This window comes from Lissotriton helveticus, chromosome 2_1 (genome assembly GCF_964261635.1).
Source record: "Lissotriton helveticus chromosome 2_1, aLisHel1.1, whole genome shotgun sequence".
In the NCBI taxonomy this organism is placed as follows: Eukaryota; Metazoa; Chordata; class Amphibia; order Caudata; family Salamandridae; genus Lissotriton; species Lissotriton helveticus.
The window spans coordinates 996,599,125-996,620,470 of NC_136059.1; the positions used below are offsets into that span (position 1 = coordinate 996,599,125).

The following is a 21,346-nucleotide window of genomic DNA, read 5'->3' on the forward strand; positions in this document are numbered from 1 at the left end:
CAGCCGGCGCGACTAGAAGGTACGCCGAATTTTGAGGTGTACATCAAATATGGTATTTGTCCCATCATGTATAGTACATTATGGAACAAATATACAAAAGGGGATCCCCAGTTACAATGGCCATCAGAGGGAACCATGGACCCTCACATACTCGAGTATTTAGAGAAACAATTGTTTTTAAAGAAAGTTAGGCCAGCTAGGTTTGACAGTTTGCGTATGTGGAGGAAAGAAGTGAAGGAGCGGCAGCTCAAGGACAACAGTATCAGAAGTATAAGGTATTGAAGGATAAGAAGTTCAGGAGAAAAAGGAATGTTTAGATAGAGAGCATAGGTTACTAACATCTAAAGAATATATAGTTAGACCATCTGTAGCAGTTCAGGTCCACCAAGAAGATGTGGACTCCGATATTGATGGGTTGCTGATTTAACGACCCCCACCCCCATATGTGTCCTTTAACCCTCTTCCCCCTGGACTCCCAAATGTCACCCCCCTTGTGCCCCCGACTCCCCCTCTGCCCAATGGTTGCCCAGCTCCCTATTTTCCAAACAGTACCGGTATATTCCTTACACCCTCCAACCCAGGCTACTGCACTCCCATCCCAGGGGTCTGTGCCTCCACCTCAGGCTACTGCACCTGAAATGACCGATGATCCTGTACCTCCTGTATCTGTTCTGACCCCTCAAGTTCTTCATTCTACTGTAGCTCAGTTTCGTCAGGATGCAATAAGCTTGATGGTATTAAATTGGTTGAGTGATCTAAAAATGGAGGTAGGAGAAATGATTGATCACATACAGGATGTTTCTGAAGGCGCGCTCCTTTGTCTCATAAATAAGCTTTGTCACCAATTTATGGTTCAATGGGAGAGGTCTACAGGACAGAATGGCACAGATGATGTTAGAGCTATTAAATCGACAATATCAGATAGGGGCTTCCCTGCGAGTAGAGTTAATGCTGCCATAACAACAATAATTGGATATCATAATGAACTCTTCCTCTCCCCAAATAAGAACTATGAGGAAAGCTGCGCCACAGTTCATTCCTGGAAGAGGCAATGCAGATAATGATGACCCAAATAGTGCTAATGCTAGAGTACATTTTTTGTATAATTACACCCTGGAAAAGAACAGATGTACTCACTTTGAAAGCCTCCCTACCAGACATATGGAAAAATCCTAGAGGATTTTATGATGTACAGGCCACCATTGATTTTTGTATCATGACTTTAGCAGATATTGATATTTTTTGGGGTTTGATCTGGCCACCAGATACGTGGTGACATACCCGGAAACAGGATAATGCGGTTGATTTGGGAGGAGATTGGTCTGCCATAATAACAGCGGATAGAGATTGGAAACCTGGTCAGAAACCTAGTCAGCTCATACTGGATCTTCCTGGTAATAGACTTACTTACATAAAAACGATGATTCCAGCTAGGAAAATAGATTGGGCATTCCTTACTGCTTGTAAACAAAAACAGGGAGAGGCCGTCCCTGATTTCTTTACTCGCTTTGAGGAAGTGTTCCATGATTTTAGTGGGCAAGATACATCTACACCTACGGGTGCACATTTATTTGTAGATAGATTTGTGGGAAATTTGCTTCCTGAGATATCGGTTTGCTTACAGAATTCTGAGAGCACATGGGCTTCAGTGACTCCGAAAGCTATATTAGATATGGCTCAGTATTACCAGAATCAGGTTACCACTGAGCAAGAATGAAAAGAAGGAAAACTAAAAGAATTGAAAACTAAGATGACGGTCCAGGCCTATGGACCCCAAGGTCGAGGCCGTGGCCAAAATTATGGTCAGAATAATAGACAAGTGCCTCCAGTAGGGTCACTGCGTAGATAAACTCCATTAGAGCTGGATCTGTGTGCTTATTGCAAAGAGAAAGGACATTGTCGTTCTGAATGTCCTGTTTTAGCTGCTGGTGGAGAGGAAGGGGACAAGTGAATAGTACTCGAGGAACTTCAATTCTCCGACAGAAGCCACAGCAGGTTGAAGCTCCAGAGAGGAATAGGCCAGGAAACTATTTTGTTCAACGAAATAATCAATATTCTTTGGAGGATTGGGCATCAGAGAAAACTGTGGGAACACATTTTGCCTACAACAGCGTAAGGCGAGGAGGACCAGTTGAGATACCTGTAGATCAGTCAGGGCCCTATATCACAGCTACCATACTTGGGCAGGATCAGAAATGTTTAATGGATACAGGGGCAACACGTAGTGCGATATCTCACACTGGTCCCTGGGACACCCTTGTCTGGCCCAATTATCACATCAATAGGGTTTGATGGAACACCAACTCCTAGCCCTGTGTCCCACAAACTACCTTTGCAGGTTGAGATTTTCATCACTACAGCCCCTTTTTGACTTCCCCCCTCATTCTCCAGATAATCTGATGGGACTTGATCTTTTGAAATATTTCTATGCTACTATACATTGTTCCTCATCTGGAGTACAAGTTATTTTTGGGGAAAAGACATTGCCTAAACAACATAATTTTTCTTTATGTTCGGATCTTGATTCTGTCCCTTCATGTGTTTGGGCTACTGCTGACACAGAAGTGGGAAGAATGGACATTTCCCCAGCACATATACAGGTCCGAGAGGATGATTCCTTATGAAGGGTCCCACAATATAAAATATCAAAAGAAGGTGAGGATGCATTGATATCTATCATTGACGACATGATACGTACAGGAGTTGTTGAGGAAGTTTCCTCTAATGTATGCAATAGCCCCATTCTCCCGATTCTAAAAGAGGCGATGGAACAAGGGATAAGACTTACAGATTTGTGATCGATTTGAGAGAGGTCAACAAAATAGTGATCCCTCAATATCCTGTCATCTCTGATATTACGACTTTGTGAACATTAATCCCACCTACAGCAACGGTATTCTCAGTTATCGATCTCAAAAATGCCTTTTTCTCTATTCCTATACATGAAAACAATAGATCTCTTTTTGGGTTTTCATTACGAGGTCACTCTTTTAGATTCTGTAGGGCTCCACAAGGCTAGACAGAAAGCCCTAGCATTTACAGTCAGGCACTTAAGCGACAGTTGGATGAACTTCTTTTGCCACCAGGAGTTATATTAGTGCAATATGACGGTGACATTTTTCTAGCTGCAGACAGTTAAGCATTGTAAAGAGGCCACTCTCTCTTTTACAGCACCTTGCTGTCAAGGGACATAAAGTCTCTAAGAATAAGCTGTACTATTGTCAATCTGAGGTCACTTATTTAGGTCACCTCTTGTCTAAGGAAGGTCACACTGACTTAAGACAGGATTCAAACTATCCTATAAATTCCTATTCCAAGTACCCAAAAAGAAGTCGGGGCACTTATTGGAATTACATCCTACTGTAGACAGTGGATCCCAAATTTCTCCCTGATCATCAAACCTATTTTGTCTCGTTACTAAAGACACTCCCTCTCCTCTACCATGGACATATGAATGTAAGGAAGCATATCAGCAGCTTTGCACATCCCTTTGTTCTGCTCCAGTGTTAAGCACTCCAGACTATGCAAAGCCTTTCATATTAGATGTACACGGAGAAGGATGCGCATTGTCAGTTTTGACACAGCCATATGGTAATAAGCATCGTCTCTGTTCTTATTTCTCAGCTGTATTAGACCCAGTGGCCAGAGGACTTCCAGCTTATCTCAGAGCGGTTGCCGCCACAGCGATTTCTATACGGCAATCTGAGGGAATAGTGTTGAGTAACAAGCTTATGGTCATGGTACCACATTCTGTGGATGACTCCTGAATCAGACTAAGACACGACACTTGACTAGCGCTAGACTCACAGGATACAAACTCACGCTTTTGGCACCTCATATCACACTTAAGAGATACTGGACATTGAACCCAGCTACAGTGTTGCCAGCAGAACAAGCTCATGATTTGCATGACTGTATTTTTCTCACAGAAGAACAAACTACGGGAATAATAGATCTATCTGATGGCACTACCTCTGCATCCTATGCCATAACTACATTACAGAATGTGGTGGAAACAGCCCGTATCCCACAAAATCCTGCCTAGCAGCTGAACTCATTGCGCTCTTGAGAGCTTGCGAACTTAGTCAGGGATTAAGAGTAAACATGTATGAATTCCATTGCGGACATGGACCGATGGAGACAACTCCCCCTCACTCTTTTGGGCCGAGCGGCCCTGTATAAGATGATTATCCTACCCAAGTAGCTATGCCCTACAGAACGAATACTACACACTCCCGACCAATGTATTCTCCAGAATACACGCGGACCTGAGGGCCTTCCTCTGGTTGGGTAAACAACCTAGAGTAGAACTAACCACCCTTCAGAGACACCAATACAGCGGGGGGGATATCGCTTCCGAACTTGGAAGCCTATTATTGGGCAGAGCATCTGGCCCGGATAAACGATTGGTTGCATGCCCCGGCAGATCACCCTACTTATGCCCTTGAAAGGTACAAATTGTCCATCCGAAACTTACTATACTATCTCTATGGGGGCAACCGACGGGAGCCGCTTCTTCCGGCGACGGTCCTTACCCTAAACTCGTGGTATAAGGCTACAAAGCGCACTGGGTGGGAGAAGACTCCCACACGGCAGATGCCGCTATGGCACTGCAAGTGGTTAACGGAACTGAGCAAACTGAAAGGCTTTCAAAGATGGGACGACATAGGCATCTCCACTATAGACGATGTGATCTCCAAAGGGGCCCTAAAATCCTTCATGGCATTGAAAACGGAATTTGGTTTGCACCACTCACAATTATTCGAATATGCACAGCTACGACATGCCTGGCGAGCCCAAAACATCCAAATAACCAAGCTCCCAGAATATGCGCCACTGGAGGGACGACTATTGCAAGAACAAGTTCAAGGGAAGACGGTCTCACTCACATACAAAACCCTAACCAATAACATGCTGGGAGACCTATCGAAACTTAGACAGACGTGGGAATCGGAGGTGGGAGAAATGGATGACCTTGACTGGGACATAGTGTTAATGCACCCAAGGGATGTCGCAATTAAATCCAGGATGCGCCTTATCCAATTTAATATGCCCCACAGAACATACTACGATAGAGTGCGGCTCTATGAAATGGGGAGGGCGACAGACAAGAGCTGCCTCAGGGGCCTCCGAGAGGACGGGGATTTTTACCACCTTGTGTGGACCTGCAATGTGATAAAACGATACTGGATTGCCATCTTTAGGGAATTGAGTGAGGTTTTGGGGACATCAGTGCACCCGGAGCCCAGGCTGGCCCTATTGGGGATGACGAATGACGTAGATCTGTCTAGACCCCTACTGATCTTCCTGATGTTGGCCCTAGTGGTGGCGAAGAGGGACATAGCAAAACACTGGGGGGCCCGACCGCCCAGGAACTAGAGGAATGGAGGAGAGGACTAGACATGTACATGGCCACCGAGAGAGTGACCTATTAGGCTAGGGGGGGCCCGAGGAAGTTCCGAAAGGTCTGGTCCAGATGGCGCTCCTATCATGGTTTGGATGGGGGGCTGTGAGGGTGGAGGCGTCGGTGCTGACCGGCGTACTTACAAGTGCACAAATGAGATAGGTTTGCTTAGGATGTTTTTTAGATCACAATACAATGATGCAATAGGATGTTTTTTAGATCACAATACAATAATGCAATTGATGTCGGATTGGAGTTAATTTTGTCAGGAATATGTGAATTAGGGGCGGGCGGAGGGGGGTTATGGGTGCGTGCTTTCTTGCTTGCATGATTGTATTGTTGTGTACCTATAAAAAAAAATATCCCTAAAAAAAAAAAGTTTAAACATGTATACAGATAGTCAGTATGGATTTGGTGTGGCACACAACTTTGGCAAGCTCTGGCAGGAACAGGGATTCCTAATCCTCCATGGCTCTAAAATACAACATGGTCAATTGGTAAATTGTCTTCCTTCTGCTTTGACATGGCCAACGAGTTTAGCTATTACCAACTGTAGAGCCCACAAGAAAGTTACAGACAAAGTGGGACAAGGAAATGCTTATGCTGACGAAATTGCACGAGAAACTGCAAGTGTACTCACAAGCAAAATCTATGTACTACGATCCCAAGCTGAAGGATGGGAATACATGTATACAGAGATTAAGGATATACAGCAATCAGCAACTGAACAAGTAAGGGCAGAATGGCAAAAGGAAGGAGAGTTAGATGATGAAGGATGTTGGAGATCAAAAGATATGTTGAAATGGAAATTGCCCTTTGCCTATGTATTGCCTTATGTAACTATGGCTCATGGACCTGCTCACGTTAGTGCCAAGAACATTATTTCCCAATTAGATCCAGTCTGGGATAATCCGTTTATTTGGAAAACTCCAAATGGACTACATCCAATTGGAGCACCGTAACAATCTAAAGTATGTATTAGTTGTAGTCTGTTCTTTCAGTAAGTGGGTACAAGCCTAGCCCACCATAGACAACACAGCCTTGACAACAGCTAAAATTCGGTTAAAAGAATTCGTCCCTCGTTTCGGAGTTTGTAGAATTTTATGGAGTGACAATGGCCCCCACTTTACTGGCCAGATAATAGAGTACCTAATAAAAGGTTTAGGGGTAAAACAGAAGTTTCATGCTGCTAATTATCCTCAGGCAGTGGGTTTGGTAGATACAATGCCACACTGAAACTCAAACTAGCTAAAATCCAAGCAACAACAGGCCTTAAAGGGCCAGATGCTTTGCCCCTAGCATTATTATCTGTTCCTTCCATCCCACATAGTAAGGTTGGACTTTCTCCCTATGAGATAGTCTTTGGTAGGCCTATGAATGTATGGGGACCACGAAGACCAAATATGATTAAAGAAATACAGTACCCTGTTTTGAGTGATTATCTTAGAAACTTGACTGAAAAACTGTTTCCGATTCATCAGCAGGTGTGTGAAGCTATTCCAGACAAATCAGAGGGTCCGGGCCATAGTCTCCAACCTGGAGAGTTTGTGGTCCTAAGAAACTACCAGCATTCTAAGAATCGAGAACCTCGCTGGAAAAACATCGAGCAAGTTTTGCTGGCAACCCAAACTGCTGTCCGTTTCACCAACAGACGTCATCGGGTACATGGAAGCCACTGCAAAAGAATCCCAGCAATTCTTCTCCAGCCAGAAGGCAGAAACGATCTGAAAGATATCTTACAAACTCAGAAAAGTGTTGCTTCCCTGAATGAAGATACTTTGTTTCCTGATCAAAGTACACCTTCAGTAGCAAGGTACGATCTACGACCAAGGAAGGGAAGGAGCAGATAAAGATACTGGAGGACCGATTTCAATTAGTGTAGCACGGTGGTATCACAGAATCGGCTGAACTAGGTTCAGAGGATGTTGTAGTACATGTTCAGTGTTGCCTGGATCTCTCTCCGACCTATGATTGTATCGATGCTGAGAAGGAGAAATGCAGAAATTGGGATCTAAGTTGCAGTTGTGAAACAAAGACAAGACTCTGTGTATGGTGCCACTGATCATACTATTGATAATGTTGGCAGCAGTTTTTTGGACAATGGAGAAAATTATTCAGTCTCGAACCCTATTGCCCGCTACTACTCCTGTTCCCACAGAAATTTTTTATTTTTCTCTTCCCTACCATGAACAGAAACATTGGGTGTCTTACCTCAATAACACTTTCATACAAATGCGACATCATACCCACAATGCTACGAACATTACCAACTGTTGGGTACGTGAAAAGATGCCAGCTCATCAGAAAAAGGGAGTAACACCTTTTATTCCCTTGCCATTCTCACATAATGGTTACTGTAGAGCCTGGTTTGCATTATTGTGGGCCACAGAAATAAGTCACAAGGTTTTTGCTGATGTGGGTAGACTCAATGCCCAGCTCAACGGTGTGTTAACCAGATGATGGAGATCCCCAAGCCAAAGGAACTGTATGGGAAATGGAGGCATATCGCAGAGGAACGTCCTCCGCCAGATGGGGTGTTGGGGAAAACCTAACAGCTAAGAGTAATGGTCCTCCTGTTATTGCTGTAACCAGAGCCCGAGCAGAACTTTGTGTGAGCAGTATTGGCAGTATTCCTGTGGGAAAAAGTGACTGAACCACGGTGAACCACGGTTTTAAATATTACTGGAACATACAATAGCACTTTTCTGTCTTCCCACAATACCTACTTTATTTGTGGAAATAAGGGTTACTACCAATTACCTGTCGGATGGTCTGGGATTTGCTATGTGTACTTTTTGCTTCCCGCTATGTTCTTAGCACCTGCCTCCGCTCACAAAGACCAGAAATTGTTTAATCACATCTCTTTAAATAGATTCAAAAGAACCATAAATAGTGATGAAGTAGATCAGATGGATACAGTTTTGCAGCAATACGATGATTTTAATCTGGGACTCTTTCTTTTTGGTGCAGCCCTAAATAGTAGAAAGATTAGACGCCTAACCAGAGTAGTAGCAGCAGTAACTAATCAGACAGGCAAGGGGAACTGACATCTTAAGGTCTTTTGTCTCACAATGATTGCCAGACAGCTCTTTCCAAACAAGCATTGAAAATGCAATAGGTCTCACCTGTGATTAAGTTAAAGCCAATTGCTTTGCTAATGGTATTGTATAGCATAGCAGTATTGCATTTTCAATGCTTTTTCTAGAGTGGTCTGTGCTCCTTTTCGTTGAGGCTGCCAAACGAGACATGCGGTAGGGAGTATTTGCACAGATCGCCTGTGTGCACTTAATAGATATGCGTGGAGTGCTTCCTTAACCTGGAAACCCTGATGTTCACAATTGCACTCCCTAACTAGTAATAGTGAAAGACGCCAGTTTCTTAGCATTATTTGCTCTTGTTGATAGGTTCTGAGCTGGGATGGGGCAGTGAGATAAATAACGGTGATGGATCAAGCCCTGATCTTTGGACTGGGTAAGAGTGGTCTGCTTAATTCAGACACTCTGTTCATCACCACCCCCTTTTCTGTATCCTTGTTGATAAGGCAGTAAGATTTAGCTGGGAGGAGAAGAGCATCATGTTTCTAATGATTCACTGTAAAATCTGTTGTATTTTACTTTCCGTACTCCACGAACTGGCAGTAATGTCATCTGTTTACTTTTTACAGCAGCGCATAATGTGGCCGAGAAATGCCAAGGGGAGCTGTAGTAATGATGTGGCAAACTACTTAGTATTTTGTTTATGCAATTTGCACGTTTGTCGCGAAGCCCGTTGTGGGAAGCGGGTAGAGTAGCAGAAAACAGATGGATGAATATTAATTACTTAAGCGATGGAGCTTAACATGGTTTTGAGTAATTATTGGAAAACAATTTGAAAATAAAGATGCATTTTCCATTGTTTCCCTTTTCAGTGATGAGCTTCCAGTGCGTGGCGAGTTGTATCGTACAATTCTGCAAACTAAAGTAGGCCCTTTTGCACACTTTGCAGTGGCATGTAGTGAGTGGTTCGAGTTCAGCCAGGGGGCATCTTCTGTTTCTGCCCGAAGGACCGGTAATTTGCCTACTTGCACTTCTACGGGGTGTGAACCCCAGAGGCTGGGTCCCGGTTTATGAGTTTGGGAGACTTGTGACATAGCAGGCCCACTCTCCACAAGGCAATCTGTGCAAAACGTTTCTTATCCTAGTGGTTTATTTGATAACCTGATGTATTCTAGACGTTGTAGTTTTGTAGTCTGTTTTAGGAGACACCAAGACCGAACAAAGCCAAGGCTGCTCAGCACACCTCACACCAACAAAACCGACCATGCCTGCCTCTGCTCATCTCGCTGGTCGGTGCCGACGTGAGTCTGTCGCCCCCCCCCCACCCGGCTCCCGGGACATAGCTCGCAATAATAGCCCCACGGCACCCCCACTGCGGTCCACCGCATGGGCAGGGCACGCAAAGTGGGACAAAGCCGAGGATTGCAGATAAGCACACCTCCTCTGCATCGGAGTACAGCCATTGCCGGAAAGCTGCAGGCAATCTGAACTGCTCTTAGACATTTGCGCAACGCTGCCTACACCCGAGGCGGGGACAATTGAGGCCCAGACCCTGTTGCCGAGGCCTGGGAGGGGTGGGGGTGAGAATGAGGCCCTATACTCTGTTGCTGAGGCCGGGGGGGTGAGGGGCAGATGTGGCCGCCAAACTCAGTTGCTGGCAGGCGCTGCACCGCGCGCTTGAGATGTGAGCGGAAACTGGAGATCTGGAATTATCCGATGTGGGCGTGGGGGGGCGGGGGGGGACACGGCTGGCTAGACCCCTAGATGACCTGGGCAATGCCACTTGAGCTGGGGACGAAATGCTGCAATGCTATTGGGAGCAGGCGCCCCCCACACGGAGAGGGCAGCACCTCTAATTTCACCTCCAGGACAGACGAAGGGAAGTAGGGTGCTCGCAAACAGCTGGCTCCCCACTTCCACAAAACCCACGCCCCGGAGCCCCCTCGGGCCGACAGAGACACCCATGCCTACTCGGGAGCTGTCGCAAACCACCTGCAACCATGGCTGGGCCACTCTGCCCTGGTTGCAACACCCTATGGAGCCAGGTGAGGGAGGAGGCCCATGGGATGCACTCACAGCGCAATTGGAGTTCCGTGGCTCCCGAGAGATGACAACAGCATCAGGGGAGAGGAGAAAGAGTGTGTGTTCGCAGTCACAGGAGGCAAACTAATGCACACAGAGGACGGCCCAACATGGACAGACAGCGCATTTTTTAAAAGCAATAAAAACAGCCTGAAAACTGCTGCCAGTAAAAGATAAAATCTCGTGGATGGGGCCAAAAGGAGACAAGGCAGCAGCAACGAGGGACTAAGAAGCCTCCTTGACAATCAAAAGCCAGCGTTTTGCATGGAAGCTGACGCTAGCCAATTAAAAAGATGGGCAGGGCTTCAACTCCGCCTCTGAGAGCTTCGGAATCTGTATTGATTCCAAGAAGCTCTCGGATGCGCGCTGCTTTCAACAGCCGAGACCTAAAAACTGCACTAGGGGAATAAAAAGTAAACTCTATTATCTAGGATAGGATAAGCATCTAAGCATCAATTAGCAGAAAGAAACTGACATTTGACCTCTGTCCTTGAACAGACAGCAAATGTGTCAAGATAGAAACAAGATTTAGAGGAATTTCTATTGCTCATTCACTTCCTGAATGAACAGAATGCATGTTCCTTTCCAGCTTAAGTTCACTTACCAAACAGGCCAGCCTGCATTCCATGTAAGTCGGAGCTAGTGTCTCTAATGCAGAGAGTAAATAGTGTAATAGAATGTTGGTGTGGGGTGTTAGTCAGGAGATCGGGGCAGTTGAAGGGAGATAGAAGCCTTGACAAGACCTACCAACAGAGTGGTTCAGGACCTACCAACTGCAGTGGTTCATGACTCTTACATGAAAACCCAGCCTTCGGACCGGATATGGCTTTTAGGTCCATTGTCAAGAAAAGACAACACCATAACCTGCAAAAACTGTATTATGTAGGTGCAGAAGTAGCGAAATTTGCTGCACATTTGACAAATATCGCATATCACAGAAAAGAATGCCCCTATTAAAAAATGCAGCATGACCCCTCTCCTCTAATCTCCACATCATTAAAAGCTTTACTCAAAAACACTCAGTTTCAGAGTTTGCGGCTGAAAGACAACAATTGGACATATGGCAAACAGTTATATATCCACTAACGCTAATATGGCTGGAGAATGCGGGACAGGAGTTTGGCTCTTCAGCAGCCAGCCTTTAAACAGACTTTCTACATTGGAACCAGGCCTGAATTTACTCCAATATGTGTATGACGGGAATTTTACACCATTATTTGCCATAAAAAAAATTCTTGTTAAATGATAAATGCACCAGGGTCTGGAACGACACGGAACGCTTTCCAAAGGAAGTGACAAAATGACTGGAAACCTTTGTTACCAACTCCATTATATGCCACAGATAGCGTTATGTATTCTGCCCGCAATTGCTTCAGTACCAGTTATTATTCCCCCCCCCCCAACACTTACACCCGTAAATCAATCAACCAACCAACCAACCAATCAATCCCCCCCCCCCCATCACAACGCTTGTTCTCCATTTCTCTCAAAGACAATGCTTAATTCACTGCCAGCATACCAATTCTTTGTTCACCAACTTTTTAAACTAGCCTCCTTACTTATTGTTCTTCCTTGGTTCTATTTTTCTTAATTTTCTGTGATAGAGATAAAACATAAATGTAAAGCATGTATGTTCTTACCGGTCTGGAAGCATTGGGGAATGCTTAACAAAAAACCTCAGCGGTCAACGGTTAGATTTTTCATTCATTTAAATACTGGAGAAGATTATCAAGTCCAAAACCACTTTGTGTAAAAATGAAATGCTCATGCAATACAGTCTAACATGGCAAAGATACGTAGTTTCTAATTTTCAGTTGTCTAGGCAGGACTACTAAATATTATGCGAGTAACCGCAAAGCAAAGTCTAAGCAAAGGGAAAGATTAATTCAAGTCAGTAAATCCCGGAGTCTAGGTCTCCATCTCCAACCAGATAAATCATTTGAGAACATGCTATACATCATCAAGTCAGTACTAAAAAAACAAAAAAAGTAGAGAAGTGGAATGTAGCATTACCTTGTCCTCAAAGCCACCCAAGCAGCATCAATGTCAGCATAGAGATTCTTCTCGGTTGGTTTCCCAGAACTTGTTCCATATCCAGAATAATCATAAGAGAATATGTTGCAATTAATCCGAGAACCTAGCCCAATGTAAAAGCTGCTCATTTGGCCCAAGTCCACCGCGTTTCCATGTGAGAAGAGTAAAGTATATTTGGCATTCGGGGAGCAACGCACAAACATACAAGCAATCCGGTTACCCCGGCTGGTTCTAGTCATAAAGCACTCAATGGCATCCTTTTCTCTAGACGAGTACTGCCAATCTGCTCGCTCTGAAAGATGTAGGGTCCAGTGGGTTCCACTCTCATCACACATCAATGTGTATGTTGGATCAGGGGGCAAAAAAGCCAACTTGGAAGCAATCTTTCCTGGGCATGGTGGACAACAGAAGAGGCAACACAGCTCACTGAATGAAAGGTTATTCATCTTTCCTGGAATAAGGAAAAAAAAGAAAGGTATAAACCAGTGGCTGGCCCACAGCAGTAAAGATACAAACAAATGAAGTAGCCTTCTGACGACACGTTAGATATAACATTCATGTACACACCTAAACACCCATGATTCCAGTAGCAAGAGAGGTATGGATTCCAGTAGCAAGAGAGGTAAGGAGTATTACCAGGAAATATTTTCATTCAATACACCCACATTAAGTCTATCAAATAAGTCCGCATTTGCTCACTGCAGTGCAATCCTGCTTCCACCACAAGCAGTATAACAATACCTACAGTGTAGCAACAGTGTTCTAATAATCGACAGACATCGCATATGCATTTCAGCGAGTAGCTTACTAAACTGTCAATAAAACCTTGATAAAAATACTTACTTTCCAAAGAAAATAGTTCAAACATGTTGTGGTTATCCCATTTTAATGGCTTTATCAAAACCTGGTCTTTTCAAAAAGTGTAGTCATTGTGTGCATTCAATGGTTAAAATTTCTGTTAAGGTTAAAAGATTCTTTATTTGGTCTTCCAACTCGCTGGATGCCGATGACACTCAAGGTTAACCTTTTGAATGCTATGGGGATTTTTCCCCTGTGCTGGAAACCCATGAACCCCATTATTCATGACGAGCTGGGCTCGTCATCAGCGTAGCAGGAGGCTACTGCATGACGAGCCCAGCTCGTCATGAGCGTGGAAGGGGTTAAAAGATCATTGGTAAATGCATTAGGTTTCGGCTATGTGATTAATATTTTTGTTCTTCCAAGATTTAGCTTGGTGAGCAGTTGTGTAATATAAGTTACTGAAACTCCATAAAAGTAGTATGGCTTGTTTATTGAGCAAGCCAACATACTGTGCAGTAACTGGTAGTAATAATGCGGGGAGATTAGGTAAACAGCAAAGAACAAAAGGTAATAACACATGTAGTCACCAAGCATGTTTGATACGTGTGCGATACTCGATCAAGCTAACGAACTAAGCTTGCCAAGAGCTGTGAAATGCTCTCACTCTGCATTATGAAAAGAACTGGGGAAAAAAGAGCAAAGAATATAAAACATACAATATGTTATACAATGAAGTGGGTCACCTGTCAGTGTTAATGCAAGTCCATGCTTTGGGTGGCTGTGTATAACAGCAGGTTTGAAAGATTTGGAGCAGAGGATAAAGGGCGGTACGAATATCAGGCAGTGTCTGTCACTAGGGCAGGGAACAAAAGTTTTCAGAGACTTTTCGTGGCCTGGAAAGCATTAAAGGTTCATTTCTAGAGCACCTGAATGATCAGCCTTTTTAGGGCTCGGCCTAGCGTTCACTGCGCAAGCAGTGTCGCGCAGCCGAGAAATTTTGTTTTACAGTACTGGGCTTTAACCCGCCTCTCTCTTCCATTGGCTAGCTCCATAAATGGAGGCTAGCCATTGGAAGAGAGATGCGTCAATCTTAGCGGGAGCAGATTCGTGGGAGTTTTGTCTTTTTTTAGAAGCCCCGCCCCCTTTGTTTCGTCATTTAGAGGTGGGCTATTGTGGGCGTTTACTTTTTTTTTTTAAGACTGATATTTTTCGTCATTGTTAACCTGGTCGTGGTCCCGTGTTGTTGTATGCTGCCCCTCTCCCTCGGTCCGTCCCCCGTCCCGTTGTCCTTGTCTTTCTTCCCGCACCCCCCTCCCGCTGTTTCGTGTTTAAGGTCTTGCTGCTGGTTCGAGTGGCCCCCCTTCCTTCTTCATTGCACGTGAGTGTCGCTAGCCGTTCCCGTTCGCGGGAGATTGCGAGCACGCCACGTTTATTCTTTTTGTCCCTTGTTTTTATGTAGCTGGCGGTGACGTTGAAGGGCTGAGGCGAGTGATATTTAGTGCTGCGTCTCCAGAGCGGATGCCAGGCTTCCGCCCCGCCAGCTGCCGCTGCGCTGCTGGCAAGTAATAGGCTGGTGCTTTATTGCCCTCCTGTGTAGCGTTCTACTAAATTTAATTCCAAACTGTATCATATAATAGGCAGATGGAATTAGTTCCGGACTTCCGGCTGTGCTGTGCTGCTTGTAGTGCTGCGGTGTTGTCTGACCATAGTGGAGCGGAGTGGAGCAGCAGGACTGCTGCGGTCTCTTTGTTTGTGGACCCAGCCGGAGCCTGTGCCCGTGTCCAAGCCTCCCCCTCACCCACAGGACCGGGTCGGCCTGTCCCTGTTGGCACTTTGTTCCTGACACAGAGGGACAAGAACCTACAGCTTTGGATGGGGAGGTGGATTCAGTGCTTTGTCCGGTCATGGCGGCCGCTACCGGTGAGAGGGGGAGGCTATTTGAGGCAGTATAATGGTCAGGGAAAAGAAGGCTCTTATACTGGAGGGGGTAAGCAAGGCGTATAATATTAGAGAAAGTGGTGGGGGTGTGGGAGGTGGTTGGTGGGGTAAGGAAGTGTGTTTGGGTTTGGAGAATAATGTAAGAAACCGGATCTTGGGCAATGGCATGGTACTGGAGAATGGCTGGGAGCTGATGCGGTTGTACTGGCGAGGAAACTGTTGGGTGCCACGGTTTACATTTGAGAGCTAAGGCTACGGGTCATATGTTGTGTATGCTTGTAGAGGGAACCGAACTGTAGCATCGGGTTGTTGGGAGCGGCAGGGCTGTGTATTACGCATGGGCATGTATATAGAAGTATCCGATGTAGCGTTGTAGAGCCCAGATAAACAGTTGCTGTACAGTAGTAACATATTTCTCCGGGACCCGTGTTGATATGGAAAGGTCACGGTTTTCAAAACCGAGATATACGATAATGTAGTGTGCCGGAACCAAGAAATGGATGTTTTGAAGAGCCATGTTGTCTGTGCAGAGCCCTCAGTTTTCCCAGGTTGACAAAGGAGCAGTTCTATCAATCCACAAGTTTGCCTTTGCATTCTGGGATTTGTAGTCTTGTTCGTGTAATTATAAAATCGGAGAAAATTCCCAACATACATGAGGAAAAACCTGCACTGTTTGAGCTACAGAGAGCTGTGTTTGCTCAAGTATGCCAAGCCATGTTCTCGGGAATGCCAAGCACAGCAGCTTGGAAAGACCGTCTCTAGCATCGGGAGATGAATGAATACATGAGCTGTACATAGTATAGCGCTGCAGTTGCCTCATAGAGCAAGCTTTGAATGTTCACAATTACAAGTTGTGCTACCAGGTTACCAGGAAATATGAGAAGTGAATAACCACGCTTTAATTGATTTTTCTGAATGCAAGGTAAGAGTTTATTCTCAGGTGCAAATTGAATGCATACATATACCATTGTGCTGTTCATTACTATGTTAACATTGTCAAAGAAGCTGAAGTATTGCACTGTGTTACTGCTGGTAATTAAATATGTGCTTCATGACGATTATTAGACATTAGTTGTGTACATACAGTAATAGTAACAACTGATCACATAACTTGGGCAGGCGTGCACGTGGCTCTGTCTGTGCGCGCGTGGCTCCGTCGGTGGCTCGCTCGGTGCGCTACGGTGGCTCTGTGTGTGCGCTACGGTGGCTCTGTGTGCGCGCTACGGTGGCTCTGTGTGCGCACTACGGTGGCTCTGTGTGTGCACTACGGTGGCTCTGTGTGTGCGCCACGGTGGCTCTGTGTGTGCGCCACGGTGGCTCCGTCGGTCTGTGTGCGCCACGGTGGCTCCGTCGGTTTGTGTGCGCCACGGTGGCTCCGTCGGTCTGTGTGCGCCACGGTGGCTCCGTCGGTCTGTGTGCGCCACGGTGGCTCCGTCGGTCTGTGTGCGCCACGGTGGCTCCGTCGGTCTGTGTGCGCCACGGTGGCTCCGTCGGTCTGTGTGCGCCACGGTGGCTCCGTCGGTCTGTGTGCGCCACGGTGGCTCCGTCGGTCTGTGTGCGCCACGGTGGCTCCGTCGGTCTGTGTGCGCCATGGTGGCTCCGTCGGTCTTTGTGCGCCACGGTGGCTCCGTCGGTCTGTGCGCCACGGTGGCTCCGTCTGTCTGTGCGCCACGGTGGCTCCGTCTGTCTGTGCGCCACGGTGGCTCCGTCTGTCTGTGCGCCACGGTGGCTCCGTCTGTCTGTGCGCCACGGTGGCTCCGTCTGTCTGTGCGGCACGGTGGCTCCGTCTGTCTGTGCGGCACGGTGGCTCCGTCTGTCTGTGCGGCACGGTGGCTCCGTCTGTCTGTGCGCCACGGTGGCTCCGTCTGTCTGTGCGCCACGGTGGCTCCGTCTGTCTGTGTGTGCGTGGGTGGCTCTGTCTGTGTGTAGGTGGCTCTGTGTGGGTGGTTCTGTGTGTGTGGGTGGCTCTATGTGAATGACTGTGTGGGTGGCTCTGTATGTGTGTGTGGGTGGCTTTGTGTGGGTGCCTCTGTGTGGGTGCAAATGCAATAGGTCTCGCATTTGGGAGCGATTAAGCTATTGGCATTGTAAATGAAAATGTTATTTATTTAGGTTTTCAAAACAAAAAAAAATAAAAATAATGTCATGAACAATGCCAATGGCTCTAACTTTAACAATGCCGAGACCATTGCATTGTAAATGCTTGTTTTCTTTGCAGTCAAATTGCCTAACACACAGATGTTGCAAACACGGGCTCACTTGTAGACGTTGGCTCTAATTTTGTAACACAAAACATGTATCACCACAGAATCACATCACCAAATAATCACGTGATCATGACAGATGGAGAAGAATAAATAAGTTAATGTTTTTATCATTTACTTTATCGCTGTATCCTGTGTCCATTTCACATGTGTAAAGCTAAAGAATATTTCCTCTCGATCGTCCCTGTTAAATGTAAGAAAAAAAAACTCTCAGTGCACCGCTTGCATTGAGCAATATAAAACAGTGATAAACCAGTGGAGATGTATTCTTTTGTTTGCGGTTTTTTACAGCGCAAAGTTGACCCGAAGCTCGTATGACAGGCTCCTCTAATGATGTCCTCTAAAGGCAAACACTCGCATACCTTTGGGTTGTGTTTGCGCTGTATAAAACATCAAATAAAACAGACCAAGATAGTTAAGGAATTGAGGGTGTTAATCACCTTAATGAAACTCACTGGAGAGAGGAACTAAGGCAGCGAATAGACAGTGCGTTGGGCAAGAGTCACGAAGCCCATGAAACCTCAACCCATTTCTATTCAGAAAGTAGGTTGAGTAACTTATTGGAATGGGCACTTGTCATCTATGAAAGAAGGAAGTTATTCAGCGAAGAAGTGGCTTTGTTGGATGCAGTGAAGTTGATGAGAATGAAGTTGTTAGCCTTGAAACCTGAAGTAAGCAGATAATGCAGTGGTCTGAAAGGATGCATGGAGGGACTGTAGCTGAGCGGACATTGTAAGCACAAGTTAGCTTTAGTAGAGTGTTCAGTAATGAAAGAAATTTTTACGGAAAGACTGCCAAAATCTAAGGCCAAAAGGCTCATGCATCTGTATAGTTGTAGAGACTGATGCAGAGGTATGGATGGATACAGGAAATAATACTACCAAGGCCACCGCTAACAATTGATCAGCAGGTGGCACTGCAGGACCACGCAAGAGAAAAAAATTGTATATGCACTTAGTTTTAAGTCGAAAGTCAGAAAGTAAGACAGGTAGTGCGCCTTAATTGTATTTACATAACGCTTACTACCCCTGATGAGGAGTCAAATCGATTATTGGGGAGTAACACTTAACTCCGGATCCCAAAGAGGATTAGTGGCGAATTAGTATAGGAAGATGTGAAATTCATTAGGAGTGGAGGGCATGCGAGTTTGTTATTTGGATTGAAAAAGGATAGTCGAGAGATAGAAGAGGGAAGGGTTTTTATTCAGTCCAAAACCGATGACAACAACTGGATCCAGTAGACTAATTTGCACTAGTTAAAATGATTTTCTGACAGTGCTCTTTGCAGCCTTCGTGTATTTTAAGTATGCAAGTCTGGTCGTTATAACTAGGCTATGGTGGTGCTCAACAAATCTAAATGGGACAGATACATGAGGAGCAAATAGTGCATGTTTAACTTAGCTCAGAGGGGAGGGTGGGAAGAACTTGTTTTCCATGCATTGTTAGGAAGTTTAGACAAGTGACAATAGAGACAAGTTACCGATGAACACGACATGTTTACTAAATGTTAAGACAAATGGTGTGAAAATGACCAAGGTGCACTTTCTGAGCGGGAGGCAGTTTGAAGCATTGATAAAGTTTGGATGCTGAATGAAACAACATTTTCGGAGGGCCTGGCTCTTATGCAGCAATCTTGGCCAGCGTGAACACAGGGTTTACAAAAAAAAGAATAATAAAGAACATGTTAGTTTTCAGTCCGTAATAAACCCCGTCCACTTGAAAATCCTCTATAGTTATTTCAACACAGCAGGCATCGGTCACACTGCAGCAGGGAAATGTAAATATACAAGTTAACCAACCACATCTTGAGGTCAAAACAAGCTCCCTCACAAAGTCCCCCTCCTGCTCCTATGGTCAGGCTCCTGCCAGAGTCCCGTTAAGTGGAATAATCTGTGTCAGAGAGCGAGATTTGCATCCACACTGTTTCGCGTCCCATGAAGCCCATCATGTACTGTAAAGGAGGAGGGCGAGCCGCGGAGTAACAAAGGTTCAACAACTTCTCTTCCACAGGAGGCGATGATAAATCTGTGTGCGGCTTCGTGCACAAACCATAAAGTCATGGAGCGCAAGTGTGTTCCAAAACAAGAGAAGATGCACTAACCAGCTCTGAAGCGTCAGTCAGTAGCTGTAAATGAGTGGAGCGAAAGGAAACCAAATTTCCATGTTTTCACTGCGCACCTAATTGGCATGGAAGCGTTCCTTTTGTGTTGCATCTCAAGGACATGACAGTTATTTTAATATGCAGCTTATCTGTGTGAAAAGCGGCCAAAGCTTGATTGCTTTGTTCTCCGGTCACTGCCAGCTATGTTCACTGCGCAGCATAAATTGTAAGCAGTATAGTAAAAAATCCCAGTGGCTATCTTCCTTATATGCGGGTGTAAAGAGAGCGCTCCAGGACTACTGCCACTCCTGTTCTAGCGGTCACTTTGCAACCGCATCAAGAAGCCGCCTAGTGGGAGGAGCCTCCTGGAAGTACAGGCCCCATGGTAGACCAGCATACACAAATAATATTACCTGTACGGAGACAATCTGTGAGAGGACGGGCATGGGAGGTGAAGTTGTAGTGCCAGGAGAAGAGGCCTGAGGAGGACGGGACAGGCTGAAATTTTAACGGAGCACAGTGGAAATAGTATCACAAAAGCTCGGCACCAGGAAATTGATAAGAGAAGCATAAGGCACAACATGAGGAAACAGGAAGCCACTGCCAATATTAACATAGGAAAAGTAAGTGGCAAGCATAGAAGCCAATGAAAAGCAAGGGGGTGGGATGTAAGCCCCTTTTAAGATTTATAATCAATAGATTTTACAAGAACTGTGAGGGAAAAACCTAAAAATGGGCATGATGCAAAACCTATTTTGCACGATATAAAAATAGGAGGCTACATAATAAACATTTAGTTGTAAAACTTAATTTACATGAGAACTTATCAGCTATTTGGCAAGCATGCATGTGTAATACATACAATTGAGAATATGCAAAGTAAAGCAAAATGTTGTAATAGTACAAAAGAATGTTCAGTTTCATCTATGTTCTTTGAAAGTGTGTGCATTACATCATATAAGTGGCACAAAACGTAGGGATATTTTCTGACATCAAGATTGCGCCAATGTTTGATTAAGTAAAGCAGAATCAGTCTTGGAGTGTCTTTCACAGCACTTTAGAGCAGGTGTACATATGACAGGAGGTAGAAGTGAGCAGAGTGCACTACAGTGAAAGAGTAATTGTACAACAAACATGAATTGGCCTTGGCAAAAACTGGAAAAAGGTTTGGTACTGGGAAAACAGACCCATACTTCTTACGCTCATTAGTGTAGGACAGATTTGGTGCAGTAGAATTGGATATATTCTCCCTACATATGTGCTTCATTCATACAGGATTTCTTCAGTAAATAAATGTAGGATAAAAGGGTTGTACTACACACTGGTATTATAGCGAAAAATTCATACTTTCCCAAACATAGAAAAACATTCTATAACAATTCTATCATACAATTACACAAAGCAGGTGAGATTTCATGTTGTCAAATTACTAACAGAACATAGGGTTTTCTTATGCAAAACTAGAAAAATGCACTCATCTCAAAGCATATACAGGCAAACATGATCTGCACAGAGGACTAAATTTAGCTTAGTCATAACTGGTAGTCAATATTTTCGACAGACAGACCGACACAAACACACTTCCAATTGTAAGCAGGATAACTGTCATTGCTAGATGTCAGGCGTTGGAGCTACAATAAAGCATTTATGGTACTTAATGCGGTTGGTGCACCGGTCGATAAAACTGA

The 21,346-nt window shown here is 45.0% G+C and overlaps 1 protein-coding gene across 1 annotated transcript in view; it reads right to left on the reverse strand.

The window, feature by feature from the left end:
* Positions 1-21,346, reverse strand: part of ABHD17B (abhydrolase domain containing 17B, depalmitoylase) — a 140,942-nt gene that overhangs the window by 77,054 nt on the left and 42,542 nt on the right. Inside the window, exon 2 of the mRNA XM_078675758.1 lies at positions 12,535-13,006. Within this exon, the coding sequence (XP_078531884.1) occupies positions 12,535-13,001 (467 nt within the window). The 5' untranslated portion in view covers positions 13,002-13,006. The remainder of the gene's footprint in view (positions 1-12,534; positions 13,007-21,346) is intronic.